General features: G+C 41.8%; 1 protein-coding gene across 1 annotated transcript in view; it reads right to left on the bottom strand.

Moving 5' to 3' along the window:
* The window catches only part of cecr2 (CECR2 histone acetyl-lysine reader), a 144,893-nt gene that overhangs the window by 44,369 nt on the left and 73,996 nt on the right, over positions 1 to 26,528 (bottom strand). The window contains exons 3-9 of the mRNA XM_078568158.1: positions 23,222 to 23,405; positions 21,911 to 22,047; positions 19,309 to 19,428; positions 13,685 to 13,752; positions 11,217 to 11,392; positions 4,367 to 4,456; positions 149 to 305 (exon numbers count right to left, since the gene is read on the bottom strand). Of these exons, the coding sequence (XP_078424284.1) occupies positions 149 to 305; positions 4,367 to 4,456; positions 11,217 to 11,392; positions 13,685 to 13,752; positions 19,309 to 19,428; positions 21,911 to 22,047; positions 23,222 to 23,405 (932 nt within the window). The remainder of the gene's footprint in view (positions 1 to 148; positions 306 to 4,366; positions 4,457 to 11,216; positions 11,393 to 13,684; positions 13,753 to 19,308; positions 19,429 to 21,910; positions 22,048 to 23,221; positions 23,406 to 26,528) is intronic.

The raw sequence follows: 26,528 nt of genomic DNA on the forward strand, positions 1-26,528 counted from the left end.
GTTGAGTAAATAGTTGACGTGTAACCAATTGACATTCCTTACTTTTGGCAGCGCTGTCTGTAATTATAGGTTACAGCTTGTTGGCTGCATTCCTGCTCCATCGAACAATTCACTGCCACTGCTTTAATGTGACATTACAGATTTATACCTTCTACAGCTTTGACTCTTTCCTCAAATTCCCTCCTCCTCTCTTCTTCCATGAGTTGCTCTTGTTCTTTCTTCTGCACGGCCAATAGTAGTTGGCGTTCTGCTTCCTCCTCTCTTCGTTTCTGTTCTTCTACCTTTGCAATAGCAGACATTTTTTCCTAGAATGTAAATGACATTTCATTGGCTTTTGTATCATAGCAACAGAGCACCATCATACAGAATTTCTCTATTATACTTTTTTCCAATAAAACTTTAGGTAGACCAAAATATAGTGGAGCAGAGTTGTGCTTTGGGTAATCAGGAAATTGAGCCCAAATTGGACTCAAAATTTTGTTTGTTTAGTTCAGTTCAACTTTCAGCTAAAAATCATTTGCCTAGTGAACATTTACATTTTACATAATGTAAAATTTTCAGTGAATCAGAGCAATAGGGTAGCATAATAGGACACAATTGTTTATTTTTCTTTTCTTTTATTAATAAGTGTTTCTTGATGTATTTAAGAGTGGTAGCTTGGTGGAGTTTTATTAATACAGCTAAAATAGGTTTATCGCCAAATATAAGCAGTTTTATTAAGGGTGCCCAGACCCCCACCTGTGAATTATGCAATGTAAAATCACTGAAAATGACTTCAAAATAAAGTATTCTGAATCATTACGAGTTTTACTGGCATGCATTAGTAAGTTTCTTGGCAAATTAAGTATATTGTGATATAAAAATCTTTTCCAATTCTTATTGAGTGCCTTTGTGCCTAGGAATATGAAGACTTTGAAAAGCCTCCCCAGGGGAGGTAGTGGCATTGTGGTACTGTCACTGGACTAGTATTCAAGAGGCCCAGAATATGTTCTGGGGACCTGGGTTTGATCAGATGGTGAAATTTGAATTCAATATAAAATCTGACGATGACCATAAAACCATTGCCGACTGTTGCAAAAACCCATCTGTTCACTAATGCCCTTCAGGGAAGGAAATCTGCTGTCCTTACCTGGTCTGGCCTACATGTGACTCTCTTAAATGCTCTCTGAACAAGGGCAATTAGGGATTGGCAATAAATGCTGGCCAAGCCAGCAACATCCACATCCCAGGAACCAATACAAAAAAAAGGGCCTGTGCAATTGGTGGAATTTTGCAACTTTGACCAGGAGGCAAGGCTAGCTTTGTGGGCAGAGCCTGATCCAGGCAAATTATATATTGAATCAGTGTAGAACACAAACGCCAAGTGGTTTTTTGGGCACAAGTCATCCACTTTCAAAATTTTCTGCCCTTTTGGATTAATTCACCCAACTCTGCCCCTCTCCTCCTCACCCATTCTGCTGGTATTACTGCATAAAATGGGTAGCCTCTGCATTATGCATTTAAAAGGGTAACTGCAGTTAGTTGTATTCTTACGAGTTCTTTTGTCTTTGTGTGCAAAAGACAGTACACAGACTATCAAGGGAAATCTGTATTTCTAAGGGAAGCTATCTGGTGGAGATGGTTTCCTGGACTCATTCGTTAATTGCATCAGAAATTCCCTCAGGCCTTTGAATTGTTAAAAATATGCAGACACCTATCAGACACTTAAGAGGTTGTTGTCAAAGCCAGCTACTTGCCATGCAAGTCAGGTATCAAAAGCTAAATCGACCAGAATGGAGAGAACCCTGCTGTTTATACACTCTCAACCAAAAGGCAAAGTTGATCCACATTATTGCCTGCCTTGTGAGAAGGAATTCTTCTGCTCCTTCTAGCAGTTGATCTTCATCTCCAAGATAAAAAGGGATATATCTTATTACAGATCCTGGGATGTTCAGTTCCCTGTTTATAGGGGAGCTCTGTGCAGTTGATCAAAAATTGGGCTATAAGTTCTAAGGGGAACACAAAGATTTTACACTTATTAATATTTCCAGAGCAGTAAAGTATCGTGTAAGCTAAGTATTGTATTGCCTAAATTGTACAATTGGATAGCGTGATGCATTCCACTTTCAGTTTTCAAAGTTTAGCCCTGGGACGCGCTAACCCACGAGGCATGTGTAAGGTTGTATGTTTCCGTTCCGAGGAGATGTGGGTCTCCATATAGAAACTGCCTTTTTGCTGTGAACCCAAATAAGTCTTGGGAGGGGTCCAAATTATAACCCATACATCACATTGTAGCAACGGCCAATTTAGACCAGTCATTTTTAGATACATTTAATATTTATAAAATTAACATATTTTCTGTAACAGCTTTCCTGTCTGCAAAAAATTGATACTGGTTGATGGCTCCAGTGTGCGACTTTTTTTTTATTCATTCATGGGATGTGGACGTCGCTGGCTAGGCCAACATTTATTATTACACAATGAAACTTTTGTCCAGTTCCTCTTTAAAAAAAGCCTCAATAATTGCTTCACAAATGATACTGCAACATAAAGTTCTTTCCTCCCCCCACCTCCTTCCTCCCTTGTTGATTCTTTGCTTGGACACAGTTCCACAGGTGCTAGCTACCCTCCAGAGCTTTGACTGATGTGTGACACTTGGCGGACTTAGCAGTATATCTGAATACAAAACAGAGACTGACGGAACTCTTCTCCATGCACAAGCACTTCCAAGTAGGGACCACCAGTTAGCAATCGGGGGCAGAATCTTGTTGTGGTGTCTGCCAACTGGAGAGCTAGCGAGAGACCCGTGGTGCATCTTTTCGATATGGTCTGCCAAATTACATGCCTATCAGGCAGTGGCAAGGCTGGCAGGCCTTCCCCTGGAATCAAGACCCACCCCCCAGGGGCAGATGTACCGCCTAGTGAGAGCAGACCAGCAGCTGTTGCGCTCCGCAGTGCTACTGAGGAGGCTGTTGCCAGAAGAATAGGCCCAGGATCACAGAGAAGCAGGCTATAGGTAAGTAATGTTGGTAGGGGCGGGGTGTTTTGCCGGGTGAGGTGTTGCGGGATTCTGGGCTGGAAGCAAGGTGGGGGGTTGGGGCTCTCTGGGCTTGTTCCGCCCGTCCCCTTCCCAATGTCCAGTCCCTCGATCAGACACTGACTGCCTTTGATTGAGAGACCCCCCCCCACCCCCGGCCCCAACCCCGAGATGAAGAGCGGCCCACGGAGCTTCAACTGGCATGCACGCCGCATGGTGACTGGCCAGTTTGCAGCTGGGTTAATCCCAGTAGTGGCAGAATGTGACCCTTAATGGTCATTAATTGGCCACTTAAGGCCCTTAATTGACAGCAGGGCGGGAAGGTTGGCTATGGGCCTACCCGCCCAGAACTTAATTCTGGTGGAGGTGGAAAGGTGGTGGGGTTCAGGTACTCCACCATCCTACCTAAATGGGGTGCCTCCATGCTCGTCACCAGCAAGAGCAGAAGATTCTGCCCCAGGAGTGGAAACATTGATCAATTTTTCCTTCCTAACTTAGTGACTTAGTATCCACTTATCATCATCTGCGCCGAGATCGGGTCACTCAACATAAACTTGAAACAGAACCTGGGACCATCTTGGCCTGCGACTCAGTTATTCATCCAACTGACCCAAAACAATATTTGAATTAACATTTCTGGCAAAAATCACACAAAAATCAGGGATACTGGATAACATGGTGCAACGCTTGAGTGGTGCAATCATTTAGTTTAAAAGGGACAGTCTTTATGTTTACTTTTCTGAGTTCCCAATTTCAGCCAGGCTGTTTTTGCAACATGCGAATGTAAACCAGATATTTGCCTACAGACAGGGAGCAAAAGGAATCCTATCACTGATCTATTCTCATACATCTCCTAAATGATTGCTAACTGCAGTATTTCTGGACATTTGTTAAGTGACTGCCTGATTCTTTGTTAACAATGAAGAGAAAAAAAAAACTTGACTCTTAAAGCTTGCCAATGCATTTGTAAACTCTTCCAGATATGGCTGCTTTGCCTTTGAAGTTGCTCGATATTTAACTACATTATACCATTTGGCACAATAGATGTCTTACTTGGTGAATAACACAGGATAAATAAATTACTTGCCTGTTTCTGAAAGAATAGGTAACATATCCAAAACAAACTGGGTCTTCAAAGGAGTGTTGGAATCCAGAATGCCTCCCACCATTACATATAATAAGTACAGTTATAGATTTCGATGGACGTGTTCAATTCAATGGAAAAACAATTCATCAGTGGCTGAGGCCAGCTACTGAAGAGGAATCTCAAACCCAGAGAGGTTTATGAGGGTTAACAAAATGACCAAGTTTATCTCCAAAACTGATATTTTGAAACTTGATCTGCTTTACCTCTTCTTCCTGCTGCAACCGTTTTAGGGTCAGGCGGTCAGAAATTCTCCTGGGAGCCATTTCAGACAGCTTCTTCTGCAGCTGTTTCTCCTGGAAATGAAAGCAAGAGAGGTCAGAGGTCTAACACACAGCTATTACAGACAGCCTGTTAATGACCGTGCTTGGCACTACTATAACCCCCTTCAGGATACAGGCCTGATAGATTGATCACAGACCATATTCTGATACTTGTCAGTCACTGTAAACTAATCACTACAACTTTTGATTTCCGTTTTCCCCGCTGGGTCACTGCTTCTCACCATTTTGCTTTTATATGAAGCCACTTTCTTAATGTTGCTAGCCTCCCACCCCGCCCCACTCTTTGAAAAAGAAACTATTAGCCACTTATTCATACAGAAATAAACCAACATCTTGCAAGAGCTGAGAGTGGTTTTGATAGACACAGGTGCTGCAGGACAGCGACTTAATCTATATCTGCCATAATGAGTGGCGAGGTAGTAATAAATTAGAGGTTTTACTGTACTGAGGTTTTGACATGGACGGGGAAGTAGAGAACTACAGTCGTGGCTGCTAAAGTTAATAATTCTGTGATGTAGAAAAATAATTTCATCCAAGTAATCATCAGAATTCTAGTTCCTGATGCATCAGCAAATTTATCCAGTGAGCAACAAAGTTCTGTTAGCCAAACATATCCCAGGCTCAATTTTCAACCCATACTAAGTGAGTGAATACGAGCCTGAATGCAATAACAATTGATCTCAGCGCTCCTGGGTTAAGGAAATGAACACTGATCTGTTCCTTATTATTATCTTGCGATCACTGACAGGAATCCACGTTTGGAGGTCAGCATAAAGCTTGGCTATGATGTCCCATTAACCCCGACAGTAAACAGATTTAGGCACACTCAGTCACATCTTATACATGAAAAACTGAAGGGGCTGAGGGAATGTATAACTAAATCCCAGCAAAGAGTTGCTAACTTCAGCAGAAAGCAAAGGGGGAAAAAAACACAACTAAGAGAAAAACTCTACAGCTGGGATGGCCTGGTCCAGTCAGTAAGTCAGGTAACCTTGCCTCCTCCGGTTATGGAAGCCTTGACTTGTTGATCAAGTCAGTTAATTGTCTGCAGTTGGAGCTTCCTCCCCTAAGGGAGGATGTCCCACTGACAAGAGCTGCCAGTCAGAGAGCTGGGAGTGGTGGCCACTGCAGGAACTGTAGGAGGCCTGGAACAGCCAAGATGGAAAAGGTCTTGGAATTGAGATGTTTGTGGGCCTCATCAGGCAGGGAGGCCCTGGAGAGGCTTCAGTCATGAGGGGTGGATCTTTCAGCGAGGGCAGTCCTGCCGCTGGGAGGGGGCGGGGTGCTCCTCTGAGGACTACAGACTACTTGATCATAAAGCTCCCCCAACCCAGCTGCCAACTCCCCCACCCCTCACCACAAAGAGGCTGCAAGGATATGCCTGATGGTCTCCCCACGTGAACATGCCTGCCTACTGCTGGTAAAATGCCAGCGATGGCAACAAGGCATGCCACTCCCTCACTCCCTGCCACCCTAGCAATTTAATGCCAACCCTCAGCTAGCTAGCTTCTTAGAGGTCTGCAACTTCATAAACCACGGCATGGACTCAATAGCCAGTTTGTCTCGAATTAGTGATTACTGCTGGGGCAGTGGTAAAGGTGCGACAATCGGCTTCTCTGTGTAAGGGGAAGGAGCCAGAGCTCTTGCCTTTAATTATTGTTCAGTGGTTTCTGATGGGTGAGAACAGGTTTGTGCTCTTCTCTGATGCTCTCCACAGTCACTCGGCCAACAACCATCGTCTAGGCCCACTCACAAAGAATACTGAAGTGCTAATGCATTCCATGGAATAAATATAATGAAACAATATAATGGGTTATAACTTTTTTTGAGAAATGACTCTGACATACAAGTCTCTGGACCAACAAACGTGATGTACCAATGCAAGTCTCATTTTTCAGACTCCTTCATCTGATCAAGTCTTAGAACACAGGTAACTGCTGATAGGAAGCTGTTGGGCACCAAAGGAATTAATTTTATGAAATTTTAGTTATATCTTTCCTTGGGCTAATGCAACCCACATGCTATCCTAGTCACAAGGCAATGCTCACAAATGGCATCCTGAGTACACATGTAATACTTATCTTTAGGTTTTTAAAAAATAATAAAGCCACAAGTAATTTGAATATATACTAAAGCAAGTGTTGACCGAGTTTTTAGGCATTCACAATACAGAAATTATCTCACTCTGGATATGGAAATTCTGATTATATTCATGCAACCATAGGCAAATCAAACCAAAAACCATTGCCTAATTTAGCATTAGGCAAGATCCATATTCTGTATGATTATTGTCTTATATGTCTATTAGGCAATACTCCACTGGAGCAAGCTTGTTGCAAGTTTAACTTAGACTCATTTGAGGATTGTGGTCAGAATATGCAGCAAAATTATTTACATAGCATTTACTTTACTGTAGAAAATGATTAATTGTACAAACTGTTTTGAGATATTCCAATGCAAAGTTATGTGCAATTTTAAAAATAAATATATGAATAGAGTTTAGAATGTCCACACCACAGTGAAACACTTTATCTCAACTGATCAGCATCATTTCTCAGAGTTCAACTAAACAACAGAGTTCTCTGATCCAGAACAGCAATAACGGCCCTAATCAAAAGATCTGTACAAGCTATGAATTCCAAGGCATGATCAGGGCTGGCTAAAACAAAACTTCCTTTAGCTCCTTAATAGTATTTTCACAGCTTAGCAACCAAGTCTGGCTCAGGAGCTGCTTTCTGGAGGTCCTTTTTAAATTCATTCTTGAGATGTGGGTGTCGCTGATACAGCCAGCATTTATTGCCCATCCCTCTTTACCTTGACTGCATGACAGTGTGCTCTCTTTTCCAACCATGGCAGTATCCCACAATGCTGTTAGGTCAGGGGGTTCCATGAATTTGAACAAAATCAGGGTGGTGTGCAACTTAGGATGGAAATTTGGAGGTGACGTTGCCATGCACCCGTTTCCTTGTCCTTTCAGGTGGTGAAGGTAATGGATTTTGAAAGATGCTGTCTACTTGCTGAGGTGCATCCTGTAAATAGTAAACATTGCAGCCGCAGTACACTAGTTGGTGGAGGGGGTGCAAGTTCACGCTATTGGATGAGATGTCAATCAGGCCGACTGATTTGTCCTGGAAATTGTGGAGCTTCTCAGTTGTTATTGCAGCTGCATAGTATTCCATTACATTCTTGACTTGTGTCTTGAGGGTGGTGGAAAGGTTTTTGGAGATCAGGAGGTGAGCCACTCACCCTAGAAAATCTCCGACCTTCCCCCTAGCCACATCATTTATGTAGCTGGTTCAGCTAGGTTTCTGGTCAGTAATAACACTAGGGATATTGATGGCTGGGGACTCTGCAATAATAATGGATTGAATGTCAACAGGTAGTGGTTAGGCTCTCTCTTAATGGAGATGGCCATTGCCTGGCACTTGTGTGACGTCAATGTTACATGCCCAAGTCTCAATGAAGTCCAGATTTTGTTCAGTACTACCATGGATTACAGCGTTATCTGAGGAATTGCAAATGGAGCTGAACACTATGAAATCATCATGGAACAGCCCACTTCTAAGCTAATGAAAGATGGAAGGAAAATGATGAAACAATGGAAATTATCTGAGCCTAGGACACTGCCGTGAAGAATCCCTGCAGTGATGTCTTGGAGCTGAGATGATTGACTTCCAACAACCAAAACTGCTTTCCTTTGATGTAACAAACTTACCAGCTGTGTCCCAATGACTCCTTCCTCCAGAAACTTGTCAAATCCTCTCGGTTCTATGCCCATAGATAATAAATCCATCAGTAATCTGTTCCAAAGGGCAACAACACGGAGAACAAAACTACTATCTGTTATCCAATCTGATTCCTGTCTGTGTACTTTTCAGGCACTTCCTCTGGTTCCACTATTGTAATCCATTTTGAATACATTTTGTAAAGCTACCAGGTCTAGTCCTTCCGTAATATTAAAAAAGAACCTCAAAATATAGTTTTCTCCATGATGAATAACCCCCAACTTTCCATACCTGACTTCGTAAATAAGAATTTGAAGGCTGCTGTAACATAACAACTCCTGTCAGGCATCTCACGATGCTTTACCCCAGAATTAAGCAATAACTTTTCAAAGGTGATGCAAATCAAAACCAATTTGCACCAGCTTTACAGTTATAATGTTAATGCAATCTAAATTCAGCTATTGTTCTTGCTGGTTTTCTCTGTACTCGCTCTCTACAGTTTCATTATTCATCTTGGTTTCTTAATCAATAAAAACTGTAGCAAAGGGCTAATTTGTCAAAGGTATTTTGTAAATGATTACAGTATAAGTTTTTTAAAAAATTAAAAACCAAACTGTAGAATTACAATCAAATTGAACACTTAAGTTTGGAAGGAAAGTCACAAAACTAGGCTGTTTGTAATAATCTGTGCCTCAAGCCTTGATCTTTTAATATTGCACAGTGCTCAATCTTGAAATCAGAGATTTCTGTTTATTCAGCAGCTTCCTGCACTACAACCCTCTCATTTGGTTTCTCAAAGCTACCCTTATCCTAGTTGGCAATATGATCTTAAAAAACAAATTGGGGTATATTGGTGCATTTTGCTTCTGCTTTTCAGGCATAAAACCAGAAAATGCCAAATTTATCAGTGGGACATCCTGCAGCCAATAATGAGGCCCGACATTCAGACCTGGACTGTCTGGGGCATGTGCCACTGGTTATCAACCAAAAATGGGCAATAACCAATTTTCACCCCATCTTTTTCAACAGGGGACAATAGTTTGAATTTGCATTTCTTCCATTTAGAAATCTGAAATTAATATAATTGAATACACTGTTGACTTTGACAGGGAATATAGTGATTTACACCCTGGTTGAAGTTTGAATGAGTCAAACTGGCTTAGAAAAGTCAAGATTCATGTTGATTTACTCAGCTTTGATGAAATCACAATTTGAGATGGCTTTCTTGCTGAAATGTTCTTTCAACACTCAGAATATTAACATGTGAATTTTACAATCCAAAATGAGACAAGGGCCAAATCAAAGACCTTTAATGGGAAAGTAAAGCACCTCTAGAACCTAATATAGAATAAGTAAAGCTTTTGTTTAATAAGCTACACTACACACTCAATATGCTTCTTACCATATTTAATAACAGAATTAGATTTAATGAAATGTTACATTAACTTTGCATCATTTCTTCTCATTTCCCATCCTTCACTTTCTGCCTAAACACATTCTCAAACGTTGAGATCAAGCAAATTGATTTTAGCCTCTTCCACAACTTCTAACTGCACCACCAATGCACATTCACTTGTAGCCAGCCTGAAAACTGAAGGCTTACAGTATCTTTACAATATAGATGGAGGCCATTCGGCCTATTGAGTCTGCACTGGCTCTCTGAAAGAGCATTCCATCTAGTCCCACTCCTCTGCCTTATCCCCATAACCTTGCACATTCTTTCTTTTCGGGTAGCAATCCAATTCCCTTTTGAATACCTCGATCGAACCTGCCTCCAGCACCTCTCAGGAAGTTCATTCTAGACTCCAAACGCCCTCTGGGTGAAAAGTGTTTTCCTCGCATCACATTTACTCCTTTTGCCAATCATTTTGAATCTGTGCCCTCTAGTTCTTGATGTTCTCTTGAGTGGGAACAATTTCTCACTATTTACCCTGTCCGTGCCCTTCAGGATCTTGAATACCTCCAAGTCTCCTCTCAGCCTTCTTTTTTCCAAGGAAAACAGTCCCAACCTCTCCAATCTATCCTCATGGTTACAGTTCTTCATCCCGGGAATCATTCTTGTGAATCTCCTCTGTACTCTCTCCAATGCCTTCACATCCTTCCTCAAGTATGGTGCCCAGAACTGGACGCAGTGCTCCAGATGAGGCCCAACAACATGACCTTGTACTCAATGCCCCTATTAATAAAGCCTAAGATACTATAAGCTTTATTAACTGCTCTCTCAACATGCCCTGCCATCTTCAATGACCTATGTACATATACACAGAGGTCCCTCTGTTCCTGCACCTCCTTTAGAGGCTCTCCCTTTATTTCAGATTTATTTATCCCTCTAAGTTTCTAGATAGCAAGCTATACTGAGTGAGTGCCTCCAACTGGAGGCCCTTATGAGCTGTGCAGCTAAATGACTCAGACCACAGGAGTGAATCAAATTCATTGCATAAGCCTAATGAAGTTAAACCAAGACCTGAACTGCGGGCAGAGGGGTTAATATGGCACTTACCCATTCTGCTACTAGACAGCTTATGCTTACTCAAAGAGCAGTAATTGCTTTCTTCTGGAAGTTTGCTTTACATTACATTTGTTTAAATACCTTACGTGCAATCTTGAGAGCTGACCTATTGTCACAAAGCAGGGTATAACTAATCATCAAAAGAGTAAGAGGTCACTCTTAATAGTCGATTTAAGCACCAGTGTTTCACCACAGGAAGCAGACTGCAAAGGCACTGTAGAAGAAGTGTTAATAACATTCTGGGGATGAGTGTTTCTAAAGTTATAATGCTTTCTGCATCTCTATTCACAAAGCTTGATCGCCATTTGTCAAACAGGAGCTTTTGTACAATATAATAAACTATGGATAAAATATCATGTGCTCTGGATAGATTATTCTAATTTCCCAATGGAAGACCACTTTTAAGAGGCAATTTCTCCTGTTAAAGGAAATAAAAGTTATAAAATAGGTAAGTTCTTGACGGTACCTTATACAACTTGTATTATGCTGGGGTAAGTTCGGGGGAACTGCCATGAAACATTAGATTGTGTCGACTAACCTTGTGAGCAATCATGTTGCAAATTTCAGGGAGGAAATCTTCAGTGAGAGTTGCATGCAGCTGCCTTTCTTTAACAGAAGTGTTTGTCTGGAGGCCATCCGTTAATTTCCTCCATTCCTCCTCTGTTTGGCACACCAGTTCCCAGGTGCCACAACTTCCAGGGGTTTTCAATAGATCTGGAAGGAAAAGCTCAAATAATAAAGGTGGTCCAACACACATGGCATGTTTAAAATAGCCATCGAACAAGTGTGACCCTTTCCGAATTTGAGGAGGAAACACAAACTGATCAATAAAAATAATTCCTGGAGGATATCAAAATGGACAATTTCAAGATGATGAATATATTTTGCTTTATTTTTCAGCCACATCTAATGAATATTACCCTTCCCATTTTCTGAAGACCTTACCATTAGAGAATACAGAGGTTCCTGTGTTATACTTTCTTCATTGAGAAGTAGCCCCACTATGTTATCCTACAACCAATCGAGCTGCATGAATGAGTCATCATTCCTAGATGCAGAACGACTTCTGTGTAGCCTCAGAATCATAGAAAGTTTACAGCACAGCAAGAAGCCACTTGGCCCATTGTGTCTGCACCCAAAAAACGAGCCAGCCAGTCTAATCTCACTTTCCAGCATTTGGCCTGTAGTCCTGCAGGATAGAATCATAAACGTAACAGTGAAACAGGAACACCTCCTTCAAAGTTCACCTAATCTTGTTAGGAAAATATCTGCTGTACAGAATTAAGATGTAGGTGGGTCAAGAAGACACCATTCTTTAAGTAACATCCTAAAAGTAATAATCCAGAAAAGTAAAGTAGTAGCAACATTATAACAAGTACAATATTAAGCAACAAAATTTTAAAAATTCAAAAACTTTCCAATACCCACCTTGCATTTCACCTTAGACGACAATGACAAATTCTTGATGCCATGATCATGATGCTTTCTCATGTGATTTCATGATGGGTATGAGATCCCTCTCCCCCCTCCCCTGTTCTTTTAGCAGGTACAACAGCAAGTAAAAAACTTACTTTGGAGGTGCCCATTGAAAGAGTACCATTTGTATCTCCAATATTGGAGTTAGGAGCCATTGTGAACAACTAAATTGTGACTGAGAACAGAATTTGGTATTGCTTTCCCTGCAGTTCCCAGACCCAATTTGATGCCAGCTTGGATCTTTATGGCAGTTGTACAAAATAAGGGTTGAGGGGAGGGAATGATAGAAGAATCCATTTTTTTTTTCCATCTGATGTTATTTCCATTGTATCTAGGACACAAGGGAGGAACCAATTTTCCTCTGCTCACATGTTCTAGTTCCAAGGATGCACAAATAATGCAAGAAAGGGCGACCTCATAACGACACCTTCATAATTTTCTCAAGATTCTACGTTGCATAATCATGGCCTGAAGGCCATCCATTCAAACAGGATAGTAGAGGTTGTGGGGTTGCTCCTTCATATTGGAGAACCCGTAAGTAAATTCCTCCAAACTCAAATAAATCTTTAACAACTTTGGTACAGTAATGTAACATGGTGTGCATTTGGAAGCTGTTTCTGACAGTCATCAAAAGACCAGAAAACTGTTTGAATTTACCACCCTACGGGTCATTAAGCATTGTGGCAGTGCAGTGCTTTCCTCCCCAACTTGTGAATACAAATTTCAAGGTAGCAGTCTTGCCCAGCGCTTGCCCAAAATGTGGTAATTGACTGAAACTGGAAAAGCAACCATGGCCTCTTCCTAGCCGATTAACATACTATGAGATAAAAACAAAAAACTACTGCAGATGCTGGAAATCCAAAACAAAAACAGAATTACCTGGAAAAACTCAGCAGGTCTGGCAGCATCGGTGGAGAAGAAAAGAGTCGACGTTTCGAGTCCTCACGGCCCTTCAACAGAACTGTTGAAGGGCCGTGAGGACTCGAAACGTCGACTCTTTTCTTCTCCACCGATGCTGCCAGACCTGCTGAGTTTTTCCAACATACTATGAGAGTTAGTTGATGGGAAATGGTGCAAAAGCTTTAATACACACACACACACACACACACACACACACACGCGAGGTAGAGCAAACTAAGTGCGGGCTTTTTGTCTGTAAACTCTTGGTATCGGTGCTGCTGAGACTGCCAGAACCCAGGCCACTTTTATCCCCAGAACAATGAAGCGTTGACTATTCTCTCCCATTTCTGTCCCATTTGTCCAGCCCCTGAAGGTGACATCACAGCCTCTGCAAAGAACATCCAGCATATGACATGACTCAGGTGAAGAAAAAAGCAGGCCAAGCTTTAAAGCCTTGTCTGCTCAGCAGCTCTGTGCTCAAAGCTGCTGTGATATCATTATAAATACAAAACTAAATTTCCCAAGCCAGGGTATTGGCAACATGTCAGCATCAGAGTAATATGCTTCATGATAATAAAAATATCAATACAAGGCAACAGAACACTAGTTCAAAAAATATAGTTGGCTTACCACGACTTTTGTATTCTTGTCGCGAGTCTTCAATAGGAGGCACTTCTTGGGTCACAATTTTGGATTCACTGTAAAATACCATTCAGTAAACTGAAAACCTACTTGAGGAACGCCCACTTATCTTACACCCTTCTATGTCACCTTACTATATTATTTTGAACTCCTGCACAGACCATCTCCATGGGGAAGATCTATTTTTACTATCTGTCGCAAAATTGTAAAAAGAGTATAGAAGACACAATGACAAACAAAAGCAAATCTTTACCTCCATATGATAAGCCTCTGCTTATTGGCTCTGTGAGAGAACCAGTGTGCATCTGGGAGTGGGTTGGGTACATGGGCAAGGGAAGTCATAGGTATAAACTTGTTATACAATGTCCTAGAATACCAGTTTCTCATTCCTGCACAACATTCATTTACATGATGGAAAGTGCTGAGAAACATTTTTACTTTGTAAAGTTCTGCAAAATAGGTAATCCATTGTCACTGTCATGGGCACAGTCAGGAGTGACATAAGCAATATTTTTTTAAAAATTCTAGCTACATTTTTGTGCAGCTACAGATAGATATCAATCTCTTTATTTGGCACAGATGGTGAACTGGGATACTGTCTATGTTTTCAGGTCAAAATCAGTGTGAATTAATCACTTGCCCCAAACTCTGGCCCATTGGTACAGAGTAGACCAGTGTCCTGGGAAGAAATGCAGTTGAGAGCAGTGCTATTTGGAAAAAGTGGGGGGGAGGAGGGTAGGTCAAAATAAGCAAAAAAAAAAATGGTGGGCGTGCATTCTGGGATAAAGTGAGGTATAAAACAGGGAGTGAGAAAGACAGAGATACTGTTGAAATAAATAGATATTGAGAAAGAAAAAGAAATAACAAGAAAGAGAGCAAGAGAAAGAAAGAAAATAAAGGAAGATGAGAGAAATGAAAAGCAGCATTGGGGAGAAGACAGTTTTGGGAAAGCTTAGCTTCATTGATCTATTGAAAACTGTATTTTAAGATTAAAATTATATCAATTCTGAATTATAAAAGGTACTTAATTGTCAGCTTCAGTTTAGTCACAGCAGTCTGACCTCTGAGTCAGAAGGTTTACGCCCCATTGCAAAAACTTTAACATATAAACTAGATCTACGCTTCAATGTAGTAACAGAGCAACGTTGGAGGCTCCATCCTTTTGGTGAGATCATAATCTGCTCAATCAGGTGGACAGAAAAGAACCCATGCCTCAATTAAAAGATGAGCAGGGGAGCAAGCTCTTCCAGCATCCTGGATAAATTTATCCCTCAACCTACAGATTATCTGGTCATTTATTTCATTGCAGTTAGGGGAACCTCGCTGTGTACAACTGAAGGCCATGTTCCCCTACATTCCAACAGTGACAGCATTTCAAAAAACGTTTTTCATTAGCTATAGAGCATTTAGGACACTGTGGTTATGTAAGGTACTATATCCCGTAGAGACCGATAATTTTTAGAAAGATGATTGAGTTTCCAGTGATTGACCGGATGGGTCACAGGATAAGATTTCAAATTTTAAGACTTTTACTATAGCAAACAAACTAAAAGCAACATTGAAGAAACACTATTTCAGAAGGCAACTTATACTCTAAACTACAAAAACGTTTCCCTATTTAATTTAATGACCAAAAATCACCCTCCTCAATTATACTTTACTTTGTCCCTTAAGTGGACAAATCATTCTCCAGGAACCAGTCCAAAGTTGTTCTCAGCTCCTGATGGCTTGCTTTAGTTTCCCTTTTCTAGCCGGGCAGCTTCTAATCCCCAGAAAGACATTCACGTTGAGGGTTACCCTGGAGATTCCTCTCTCTAGCCAAAGCTAGGTGAAACTTCCAGCCATTTTGAAATCCTCACAAACTTGTTCTCTGCAATCCAAACACGAGCTCCCACTTGCATTCTGTGTGGTGAACAATGGAGACTGGTTGCCTCTATCTCTCTCAGATTCTTGCAGACTGACCTCCTTCTATCAGGTTCAGCGTTATCTTAGAAAACCCTGTAAGCCAATATAATGGCTTGCTTCCCCTCTCAAAGCCCAATCCATGGCAAAATGAATCACTTGTATCCAGTAGAAATGTTGATTGGCTTTCCACTGGGCCCTCAACTCCATTCCAACTTGGAATTAAGTAGACAGTTTAAAGTATAACCGTTTATAAAATCTGACATTCTCAACACCTCCCCGTGAGACGTGGAGACTAGAAGTCCATCCACTGTCAGCACCACTGCTTTGATCATTGTTATATCACACCTTCTTCTCAGTAAGGCAACCTGGGCCCCCCTTTAACATTTAACAACAAGCCACCCAGGTTTGTTGTTGGGTAGAATTCAGAGCAGGTCACAAGACCCTGCTCATTCCTCCACATTACCCTAAATTAAAGAAACAGTCTCAAAACATAAACATTTTACATTCTTGCTTAATCAGGATGATAGAATGATACAGTACAGAAAGAGATCATTCAGTCCATTATGCCTATACAAATACTGTGGCTACAAGAACAGGTCAGAGGCTGGGAATTCTATGGTGAGCTGCTCACCTCCTGATTCCCCAGAGCCTGTCCACCATCTACAAGGCACAAGTCAGAAGTGCGATGGAATACTGTCCATTTGCCTGAATGAATGCAGCTCCAATGACACTCAAGCAGCTCAACACAATCCAGGACAAAGTAGGCCACTTGATTGGCACCCCACCCACAACCTTAAATTTCCATGCCCTCTACCACCAATGCACAGTGGCAGCAGTGTGTACCATCTACAAAATGCACTGCAGCAACTCACCAAGGCTCCTCAGACAGCACCTTCCACATCTGCAACCTCTACCACCTAGAAGGACAAGGGCAGCAGATGATGGGAGCACCACCAACCTGTAAGTTCCCCTTCAAGCTACACATCATCCTGACTTGGAACCATATTGCCGTTCCTTCACTGTTGCTTATGCAAAGCCCTAGAACTTCCTTAATAAAGCACTGTGGGTGTATCTACACCACATGGACTGTAGCGGTTCAAGAAGGCAGCTCACCTCCAGCTTCTCAAGGGCAATTAGGGATGGACAATAAATGCTAGCCTAGCCAATGATGTCCACATGCCTTGAAAGTGTTAAAAAAAAAAAAATGGCTGCACTGGCTCTTCTATTATTAACAATCCCTCCAAATGCTGCCCCCTCACTCCAGAAAATTTTAATTAATTTCATATTAAAACTCTCTGCCATGAAAAGCAGCAAATGCTCGCTCAATTAAAAATTTTAAAACTGAGATTGGTAGACTTTTGCTATCCATGGTTATTTAGGGATATGATTGGTAGATTGTTATTCAGAATTACTTAGGCATATGAAGGAAAAGCGGGCGGATGGAGTTGTGATCCAGACCATCCATGATCTTATTGAATAGCAGAACATGTTTGACAAACTGAATGACCTACTTCTGTCCCCATATTGTTTGCTTTCCATGGAAGTGTTTTAATGTAAAATAAATTAGTGTTTTTGCGGGGGGGAGGGGGCAGCATTTGCAAGGATGGTTACTGTTGCACATCTACAGCCCACAGACTTGGCTGGAATGTGGTTCAGTTGGCAGCACTCTCAACTGAATCAGAATATTGCGGATTCAACTCCCACTCCAGAGACTTGAAGAAAGATCTCAGCTGACACTCCAATGGGCTACTGGAGGGAGTGCTGGACTGTTATAAGTGCTGACTTTCAAGACGACATGCTGAACCGATGTCCCTTCTGCTGTCTCAGGTGGACAAAAAAATCCCACAGCAGGGTTTCCCCAGTGTCCTGACCAATATTTACCCCTCAACTAAATAACAGACTATCTGGTCATTATTACAATATTGTTTGTGGGAGTTTGACGTATGCAAATTGTCTGCTGCATTTTCTACATCCCAGCAGTAGCTGCAAATTGCTTTGGGATGTCTTAAAGTTGTGAAAGGCGCTACAGAAATACAAGTCTTCTTTTAATTACTATTTCTGGTTAATTTTAAGCAGAGTAACTTTTAATAAAATGCAGTAAAAGTTTCTTCCATTTTTTTTGGTGATACAAAAAGCAATGCCCACTTTAACTGTAGATTCTAAAGCATAGAAAAATTCACTAAATAACTTAAAAATTAAAATTTCCTCCAGCCAGTGGGGGGGGGGAACCCTCTTACAACCTTCATTGCAAATCTCTTAGCTTTAAATAGGTTGGACGGGGTAGGTGGGGGCAGTGTATTTCCACTTGTGGGATAACCCAAAACAAGGTGCAATCAATACACGATAGTTATGAATAAACCAATTGGGAAATAAGGAGAAGTTTCTTTATTCAGAATGGTTAGATGTGGACCTCACTGCCACAGGAGGTAGCTGAGGGAAATAGCTTAGATGCTTTTCAAATGGAAACTAGACAATTACGCAAGATCAAAGGGAACAGAAAGATATACTGAAAAGCTGGAGATGAGGCAGATGGAAGGAGGGGAGACTCATATGCTGTGTAAACACCAGCAGACCACTAGTTGGGCCGAATGTCTGTTTTCTGGATATCTTGTGTAATTCTTTGGAACACTTGCATCTTTTTCATTCACGTACCTGAAATGAAGGAATATTGCATAACATAAAGTACATAACTGATTTGGACTTGGGAATCGGGTTGCAGTGGTTCAAGAAGGTGGCTCACTACCACCTTTGCACATTCAATTAGGGATGGGCGATAAATGCTGCCAGTGATACCCACACATCCCATGAATGAATACAAAGGATAACTTCAAAATCTGTGGACAATACCAAACCAAGTGTGTAGTTCGTACAGAGGAGGACTGCAACAAAATGCAGGAAAACATTAATAATTTGCAGAATGGACATGTAATTGCCAAATGCACTTCAATATAAATAAGAGTGTGGTGGTACATTTTGGTAGAAAGGGTAAGGTCATGTATTTCTTTGGAAGTAACTATTTAAATGGGGTAGGAAGGGCAGATGGACCTGGGAGTACAAATACACAAATCACTAGAATGTACCAGACAGAGATTTTATCTATCTCACAAAAAGCCATATCAGGTTGGTCTCTGGCTGAAAACCATCCATAACTTTTAAAATTAAAAGCTGGAGAAATTCCAATTTTAAAATTTACATTTGATTTGCTGTAGCTGCCAGTCATTGTTGTAACTATAACTTTAACTATTTTATCTATCTTGCAGAGACCATAATGTTTTACTGGGATTTCAGGAAATTACACTGTGTAAATTTTTGATACGAAAAGGAGGAATGTGTAACGTTTGCATGCACCCTTCCAGTTCTTGTAATAATTCTAATGTAAAACACTCAAGGCAGGGGTGATTTGGCAAATGCAACTTGCAGCTTTCTGTATGCTGAGCAACAATGCGCCTTTACCATAAAGATGTTAGATGCCCCCAAAGTATCTTTTTACATCAGAATGACTTTAAATTGTTTAAATTTGTAATTTTCTTTTAAGGCTACAGACTAATTAATAGTTCTACTTTGACAATGTCCAAGGTGCTGAATTGAAATGAGCAAATTTCTTTTTCTGTGTTGGATGTGAATTGGAACGAGGCTGAGCCTATTGAGTCAGCAACACCTAATCCTGTAACCAATGTGCTATTTGCAGTAAATATGAAGCAACTCACCTCATGGTTGTTAAGTAAATATCTTCTAGTTTTTTGCGCTTTGATGGTCGGCCTCTCTTTTTAGGTTTCAGGTCTATAAGTTTGTAATTGGAACTACAAGTACTTAATTTTCCATTTTCCCTGTAAAATTGAAAAACTTACAATTACCATGCATGTCACCAGTCACTGCCATTTTCTTGCCCATAACTAACAGGGTGTGTGAACTTTAGTGCGACACTAACGAATGAAATTTGGGTCTGAATATTGCCCTTGGTGGATGGACGCAATTGGTGGGCCCTCAGCCGGTTGGGAAATGGGCCACTGCCTGCAATTTCACTCTGGCTGGCCAATTAAGGCTCGCCCAGCGTGAAACACGTCTTCCCAATGAGCAGGAAGGGCCAGGCGGGGGCCTGCCGGCTGCTGGGTCCAATGATGACCCGGTGGCCGGTTTAAAAACGGCACAGGCACTTCCTTGAAGGCTGCCAGGGAAGAACATATTTGCAGCATTCTGAACAGCAAAGTTATGGCCTCAAGTGTGGCTGGAAACGCCAGGCGGGAGCACAGGATAACACCCCCACCCCGATTTTGGACGAATGCCTCACAGTCCTCCTGGAGGTGGTGGCTGCCAGAAGGGAGACCCTTGTCCACAGAGATGGAAGGAGGAGGCCACCACATCTAACAATAAGAGCTTGGGAGGAGGTGGCAGTGCAGGTCAGCAGCCACGACGTTGTGCAGTGCCGCAAAAGGTTTAATGACCTGCTGCGCTCGGGAATTGTGAGTACCGTGTTGGCATGGGTCAGTTTGTTGAAGTGTTATGGTCTAACTGTCCCCCCATGGAGCTCAGAGTGTTAGAGTCTGAGTGTCAACTGTCAATGACGGCAGATCTATGGTCCTCTCTATCACTGCCCTTGTGGAGGCGTATCTCCTATTATACCATTGCTCTGCCTCTGTTCTTGGGTGGCGGATAGGCGTCATGAGCCACCTTTTCAACGGATAGCCCTTGTCACCCAGCAGCCATCCATCCAGTTGAGCTGCAGCACTGAATAGACTTGGCACTTGGGAGTGTCTGAGGATGTAAGTGTCATGGGAGCTGCCAGGGTACCATGCACAGACTTGCAGAATTTGCGTCCTGTGGTCACAAACTATCTGCACGTTCATGGAGTGGAATCCCTTCCTGTTGACGAAGGCACCCGGCTGACCCGCTGGTACCTTGATGGCCATGTGTATGCAGTGGATGGCACCCTGCACGGGGGAACCCAGTAATCACTGCAAAGCCTCTGGTTCGCTCAGCCTGGCTGGCCTCGTCCATACGGAAATGAATAAATGTGATTACCCGCCTGAACAGAGCTTCTGTCACCACCTTGACAACTGTGGACAGCTGATTGGGAGACTCCAAAAGGATCCCCCATTGATCCCTGGAAGGAGCCAGAGGCATAGACGTTGAGGGCCACTGTGACCTTCAGAGCCACTGCCATGGGGTGTGCACCCAAACAGTTGGAGCTGATCTCAGGCCCGATCCTCTGACAAATGAAGGTCATTGTCTTCCTGGAGAGGGAGAGCCTCCTTCGGCATTGCGCCTCAGGCATATTGAGGTAGCTGCATCGCCACCTGTGAACACTGGCAGCAGGATAGTGGTGTCTTCTGTAGCCCCTTCTGCCTTGGACTACCTGCTGGCCCTGTGCCCCTTGTGTCTGCACCTCTCCTCCCAGAGGTCGCTTCCCTGGAAACTGCATTGGGACACCTGGCCTCCTCTCCCTTCTGCCCCTCTCTTCCTCAGAGGAAGAGGTGCCATCAGTGGAGAGCACAATCCCCGTTACCAGGGTAACGGAAGGCTGTCTGATACCTGGAAGGGTCCACATGTTCAAAATCCTCCGGGGGCCTTGGAGACACCAATGAGTCCTGAAATGAAGCCTAGAAATGCTAAGAATGAAGCTCAGAGCTGACATGAAGCTGTCATGTTCAAATAAGCAACCAGCAGCAAACTATCTCCTAAACTCTTCACTACTCACACAGGAAATGCTGATGGCTTTTTTTTTCAGCCCTTGGATGAGATTTTGAAAAATGTGGGCTGCCCGCCTGCCCGTGCAACGAGCGTGAAATTGCACAGGCAACATAAAATCGGCTTCAATTGGCCTTTTAATGGCCTTAAGTGGCCTCTTAATTGATGGCGGGCGCGGCTCCGACACCCACGCGCCTGCCAACCTGAAGATTGCGTGCGTGTGGGATGATGTCGGGACGCTTGCCCGACATATTCTCCTGATATTTTACGCCCGGTCAGGTGGGGCTCGCGCCCACCCGCAAGGTGTCAAATTCTGCCCTTGATTTCATACATCAATGTATAAAAACTTATGTACACAATTCCTCCTGGTATTAACTTGATCATTTCAAAAAGATTACTTCAGTTTTGATTTCTCATCACATTTGGACCATCTGTGCTACACACTATCTAATTTAAAAAAAGCACTCTCAGCAGATACAATGACTCCACATATATTTGTTCCACCACCCACTTGGAAACTTCATCAGTTACACCAAAGTCCAGTTTTAGAATGAGTGGAAGTTTCAATCTAATGAAAATACACACACAGAAACAAACAAACACATGGTTCAACTTAATTATTACATTTCTTCTGCTTGATTCTTCTCCAGTGTGAAAGATGGTCCCTCCTTGTATAAACGAGTGCCGTAGAAATACCAGTAGGTTGCTCCAATGGCATCTTCTCCTAAAGGTTCCACTCGCAAATTATCAGCATCCAGACCCTGACAAATAGATGAAGACACAAGTCAAACCAAAAAATAAGCCGTACACTTATAAACATTCTAAGCAAATTCCACACAATAATATGGCTTCAGGATTGTCCTAGTGACTTGATAAACCAAAAGGTAACAGATGATTAAAGATTTTGGAATACAAGTCAGTAACTACCAGGCATCACGATTAATCATAACCAATACCACAAGGAGAATAAATATAGACTAAATAGTATAAAATAGTAGAGCATGGAGAGTTGGGGATTCCAAGGCACAGACTTTCAGAAAGGTGTTAATAACATGGAAAGGATACACAGATTTAATAAGTTGATACCGGGAATGAAAGGTGTTTAACTTATTTAATGAGAGCACTTTTCATTTCAGCAGAGGTGAAAATAGGGTCCGATAGAGCTGATCAAAATTATGAGAAGGTTTCACTACTTAAGCAGGGAAAAGCCATTGTCACTGGATGCTAAACCTATAGCCAGCGGACATAAACTTAGATAGTATAGACTTTAAAAAGAGAGGTTTGAACTTTCCTAAAACTACAGAGGGTTCAAGGCATACAATGCTCTACCAAAAAGAGCGGTGGTAACAGAATCCATAACTTCTAAAAGTAAAGTGAATGTATGTTAGAAAAGAAAAAAATAATGGATTAGAGGGATGGGACTTAGTAGATTTCTCAGAAGGCTGCCAGAGGCTGGACTGTTCAAATGGCTTCCTTGTGTGTTGTCAAATTCAATGACTTTAAAAGCACATGAAAAATCCATAGGTGGGTAAAGGCACTGTTCTGCTATGGAAAGCTTTTGATTGAGGAGTCCCAGACTCAGCTTTAATAAGCAGCCTGGAAGATTGATGGAGTTGTGTCAGGTCCAGAAGTATATATGGTGGGGGACAACGACAATAATTGAACAGGATGTTTTCACTTTTGCTACTGTTGAGCTTTAAGAAGTTGGTATTCATCCAGGCAATTGCAAATAGTGTGTCAATGCTTACAATCTGTGGTCACAAAGGAATAATGGTTTCTTGAGTGAAGAATTAGAAGGGGCCTATGGGGGACTCTGCAGGAGTGAATGACTTCAGAAGATAAGAAAATGAGATAAGAAGAGAAACTTGGTTCTGTAAGTAGTTAGCTTCAGTGCATAGTGTGAAACAAGAACCACCAATTCATTTAAAACGGTACCTTTAAAAGATCAAACACGTCATCTGCATCCAATCTGTAGTCACAGAGCCTGTGCAACAACTCAACACGTAAACGAATGGGTAATTCTTTGAACTTGGTGTTTTTCAGTGGGTTTGGCCTCCCTTCTTCAAGTTCCCATCGATGTTTAATAATGTCTTCCAGGTACATGTCACAACTGTCAGGTCTGGGGAACAAGCACATCATTAATAGGGAAAGGGTTTTCGATAGACAAACGAAGTGTAAATTTTCTACCTTTGCTTTGCTGGTCTGAAGCAGCACCTACCAGGATTACATAATATAGGATTATCTGTACATAGGATATATGGCAATGGAAACAGGCCATTCGGCCCAACCAGACCATGTTAGTGTTTATGCTCCGCTCGTGCCTCCTCCCATCTTTTCTCATCTACATCTACCATTGTAACCATCTATTCCCGTTTCCCTCAAATGCTTGCCTAGCTTCTCTTTAAATGCATCCATACTATTCACTTCAACTGCTCCCTGTGGTAGCGAGTTCCACTCTTTGCGTAAAGAAGTTTCTTCTGAATTCCCTGCCGGATTTCTTGTGACTGTGTACATACTAGGAAGTGACATTTAAAGAAATGGACAGGAGATTTGAGAACTCACATGCACATCATCTTGCCAGGTGAAGCTTCATATTGAATGCTTCAAAGACAAAAAATATCTTCACAGTATATTACCTTTTTAGCATTCCCCATACAGTTGTGATTTCATTTTTTTTAATGACTGTATTTGTGGCAAAAGGCTTTTTAGCAGATAGTGTACTTAATAAATACAAATATAAAAACAAAAAGCTAAAAGCTACTGCGGATGCTGGAAATCCAAAACAAAATAAAAACAGAATTACCTGGAAAAACTCAGCAAGTCTGGCAGCATCGGCGGAGAAGAAATCAGTCAACGTTTCGAGCCCTCATGGCCCTTCAGCAGTTCTGCTGAAGGGCCATGAGGGCTCGAAACGTTGACTGATTTCTTCTCCGCCGATGCTGCCAGACTTGCTGAGTTTTTCCAGGTAATTCTGTTTTTATTTTGTACTTAATAAATACTCCTGGGCAGTGCAGTAACACACTTTTTGACTTCATTGATATGTTGCACCATGGAACAATACAACTTAAAAGTAAGAAAGATGTTGGACAGTGTAACCAGACCAGTCCTCTGTGGAAGGCAGAGGGTAGGCTAATATCACTGAAATTTATATCCTGCTGTTCTGAAAGTGGGGTAAGCAAGACCTCTCATGTCAGATGTGGATAATATCCAAGAAAAAGGAGAATGAAAAGGCAGGAGATAACTCAAATCCTATTTACTTAATTTCATAGCATTTCAGCGTAGGCATATATTAATGAAATATTTATTAGATTGCTGGACACTAATTCAACTACAATAAAACCACCTATCCTAGGCCATGTTTACCAAATGTTAAACCAATCTACCCAACTGTGATAAAACATCTTGTGTGTGGAATTTTATTTAGTAATGGAAACAGCATGTGCTAGGTTAAAACAGGTCACATAGCGTTAAACCAGTCATGGATAGCTATTTTTTGCAAGTTGGAGGCAATTTACATTAATTTAGTATTCAAAGGTGTCACTTCAGATGCATTGTTGCTTAGAAGCCCTTTGTGAGACTGGGCTGCTTAGGTGTCATTCTATTCAATTTGCTCAGCTTGAGATTTCAGTCACAGACGGTCAGGCTACAAGAAGTCTCCACATTACAATGTAATGTAAATAGTATTTTCCTTATCAACTGTAAGTAAAGAAAGGACAAACCTGTATTTGCATAGTGCTTCAACATAGCACTTAGCACCTCCCTCAAATGCTTCACATTCAAAAAATTCTCTGCCACACAAAAAAAACTGAAGCAGTGTTCAATAATTCTTAAAACAGAAACTAGATACTTGAAAAAGAGAAATACTGGGGCAGATTCTAATGTTCAAATAACAGTGAGGCTAATGGTGCTGGCCATTATTTATGTACAAATGGTACAAAAATTTCTGGCAAGAAGCAGATAGGAATATAAGAACGTAGGTAGGAGCTGCAGTTGGCCATTTGGTCCTTTGAGCCTGTTCCACCATTCAAGATCATGGCTCATCTTCTACCTCAACTCCAACTTCCTGCAGTCTCCCCACATCTGCTCATTCCCTTAATCCCCAAAAATCTATTGACATCGGTTTTATACTCAACCACTGAGCATTCACGACTGTCCCAAAGATTCACAATCCTTTGAGTGAAGAAATTTCTCATCTCACACCTAAATGGTTAACCCTTTATTGTGAGGCCGTGACCCCTATTCTAGATTCCCCGGCCAAGGTAAATAATTTCTCAGCCTTTACCCTGTGAAACCCCTTAAGAATTTTTTATGTTTCAGTTAGATTGCCTTTCATTCTTCTAAACACTAGGGAATGTAGGCCTATCTCTCTTCACAGGACAAACCCCTCATCCCAGGAACCAATCTAGCGAACCTCTGTTGCACACTTCCTCTCGGGCAAGTATATTCTTCCTTAGGTAAGGAAAGTGCACATAGTACTCCAGGCATGGCCTTACCAAAAGCCCTTTATAATTCTAGTGAGACTTTATTCTTATGCTTCAATCCCTTTATTAAAAAAGCGAACACCATTTGCCTTCCTAATTGCTTGTTGCACTTGCATGTGACTCGTACAAGTGCACCTAGAGATGCCTCTGAATGCAAACATCTCTCAGTTTCTCAACATTCAAAAAACATCCTGCTTTTAAAAGTTTTTCTTTTTGCCCATCCAGTACTCAATGTCGGATAAGCAGTCTGATAATTTAGCATTAGTGGAGGGTTCGGGAGAGGTGGTGGTGAGGTAGAATGGGATGTCGTCAGCGACCATTTGAAAACTAATGCTGTGCCTTTGAATGATATTGTCAAACGACAGCATGTGGATAAGAAATAGGAAGGGACCAAGGGCAGATCTTTCAAAGGCTTAGCGTTAGTTTTCACATGGACGCTAATGGCACCGAGTTCTACCTCACCACTACCTCTCTCCACTCTTCCACTGTTACTGGGTGAGAAGTGAATGACCTCACACTTTGTCACAATTTGGAGAAAACCGCTGCTCAGTTAAAAACCTGTCTATATCCCTCTCCAGTCTTTTTGCATCCTCCTCACTGCCTACTTTCCCAGCTAACTTTGTACTGTCAGCAAACTTGGATATATTACACTCAGTCCCTTCATCTAAGTCATCGATATAAATTGTAAATAGTGAGGCCCAAGTACAGATCGTTGCTGTACCCCACTAGTTACAGCCTGTCAACCCAAAAATGTACCATTT

The sequence above is a fragment of the Cetorhinus maximus genome, chromosome 22, assembly GCF_964194155.1.
Source record: "Cetorhinus maximus chromosome 22, sCetMax3.hap1.1, whole genome shotgun sequence".
NCBI lineage: Eukaryota > Metazoa > Chordata > Chondrichthyes > Lamniformes > Cetorhinidae > Cetorhinus > Cetorhinus maximus.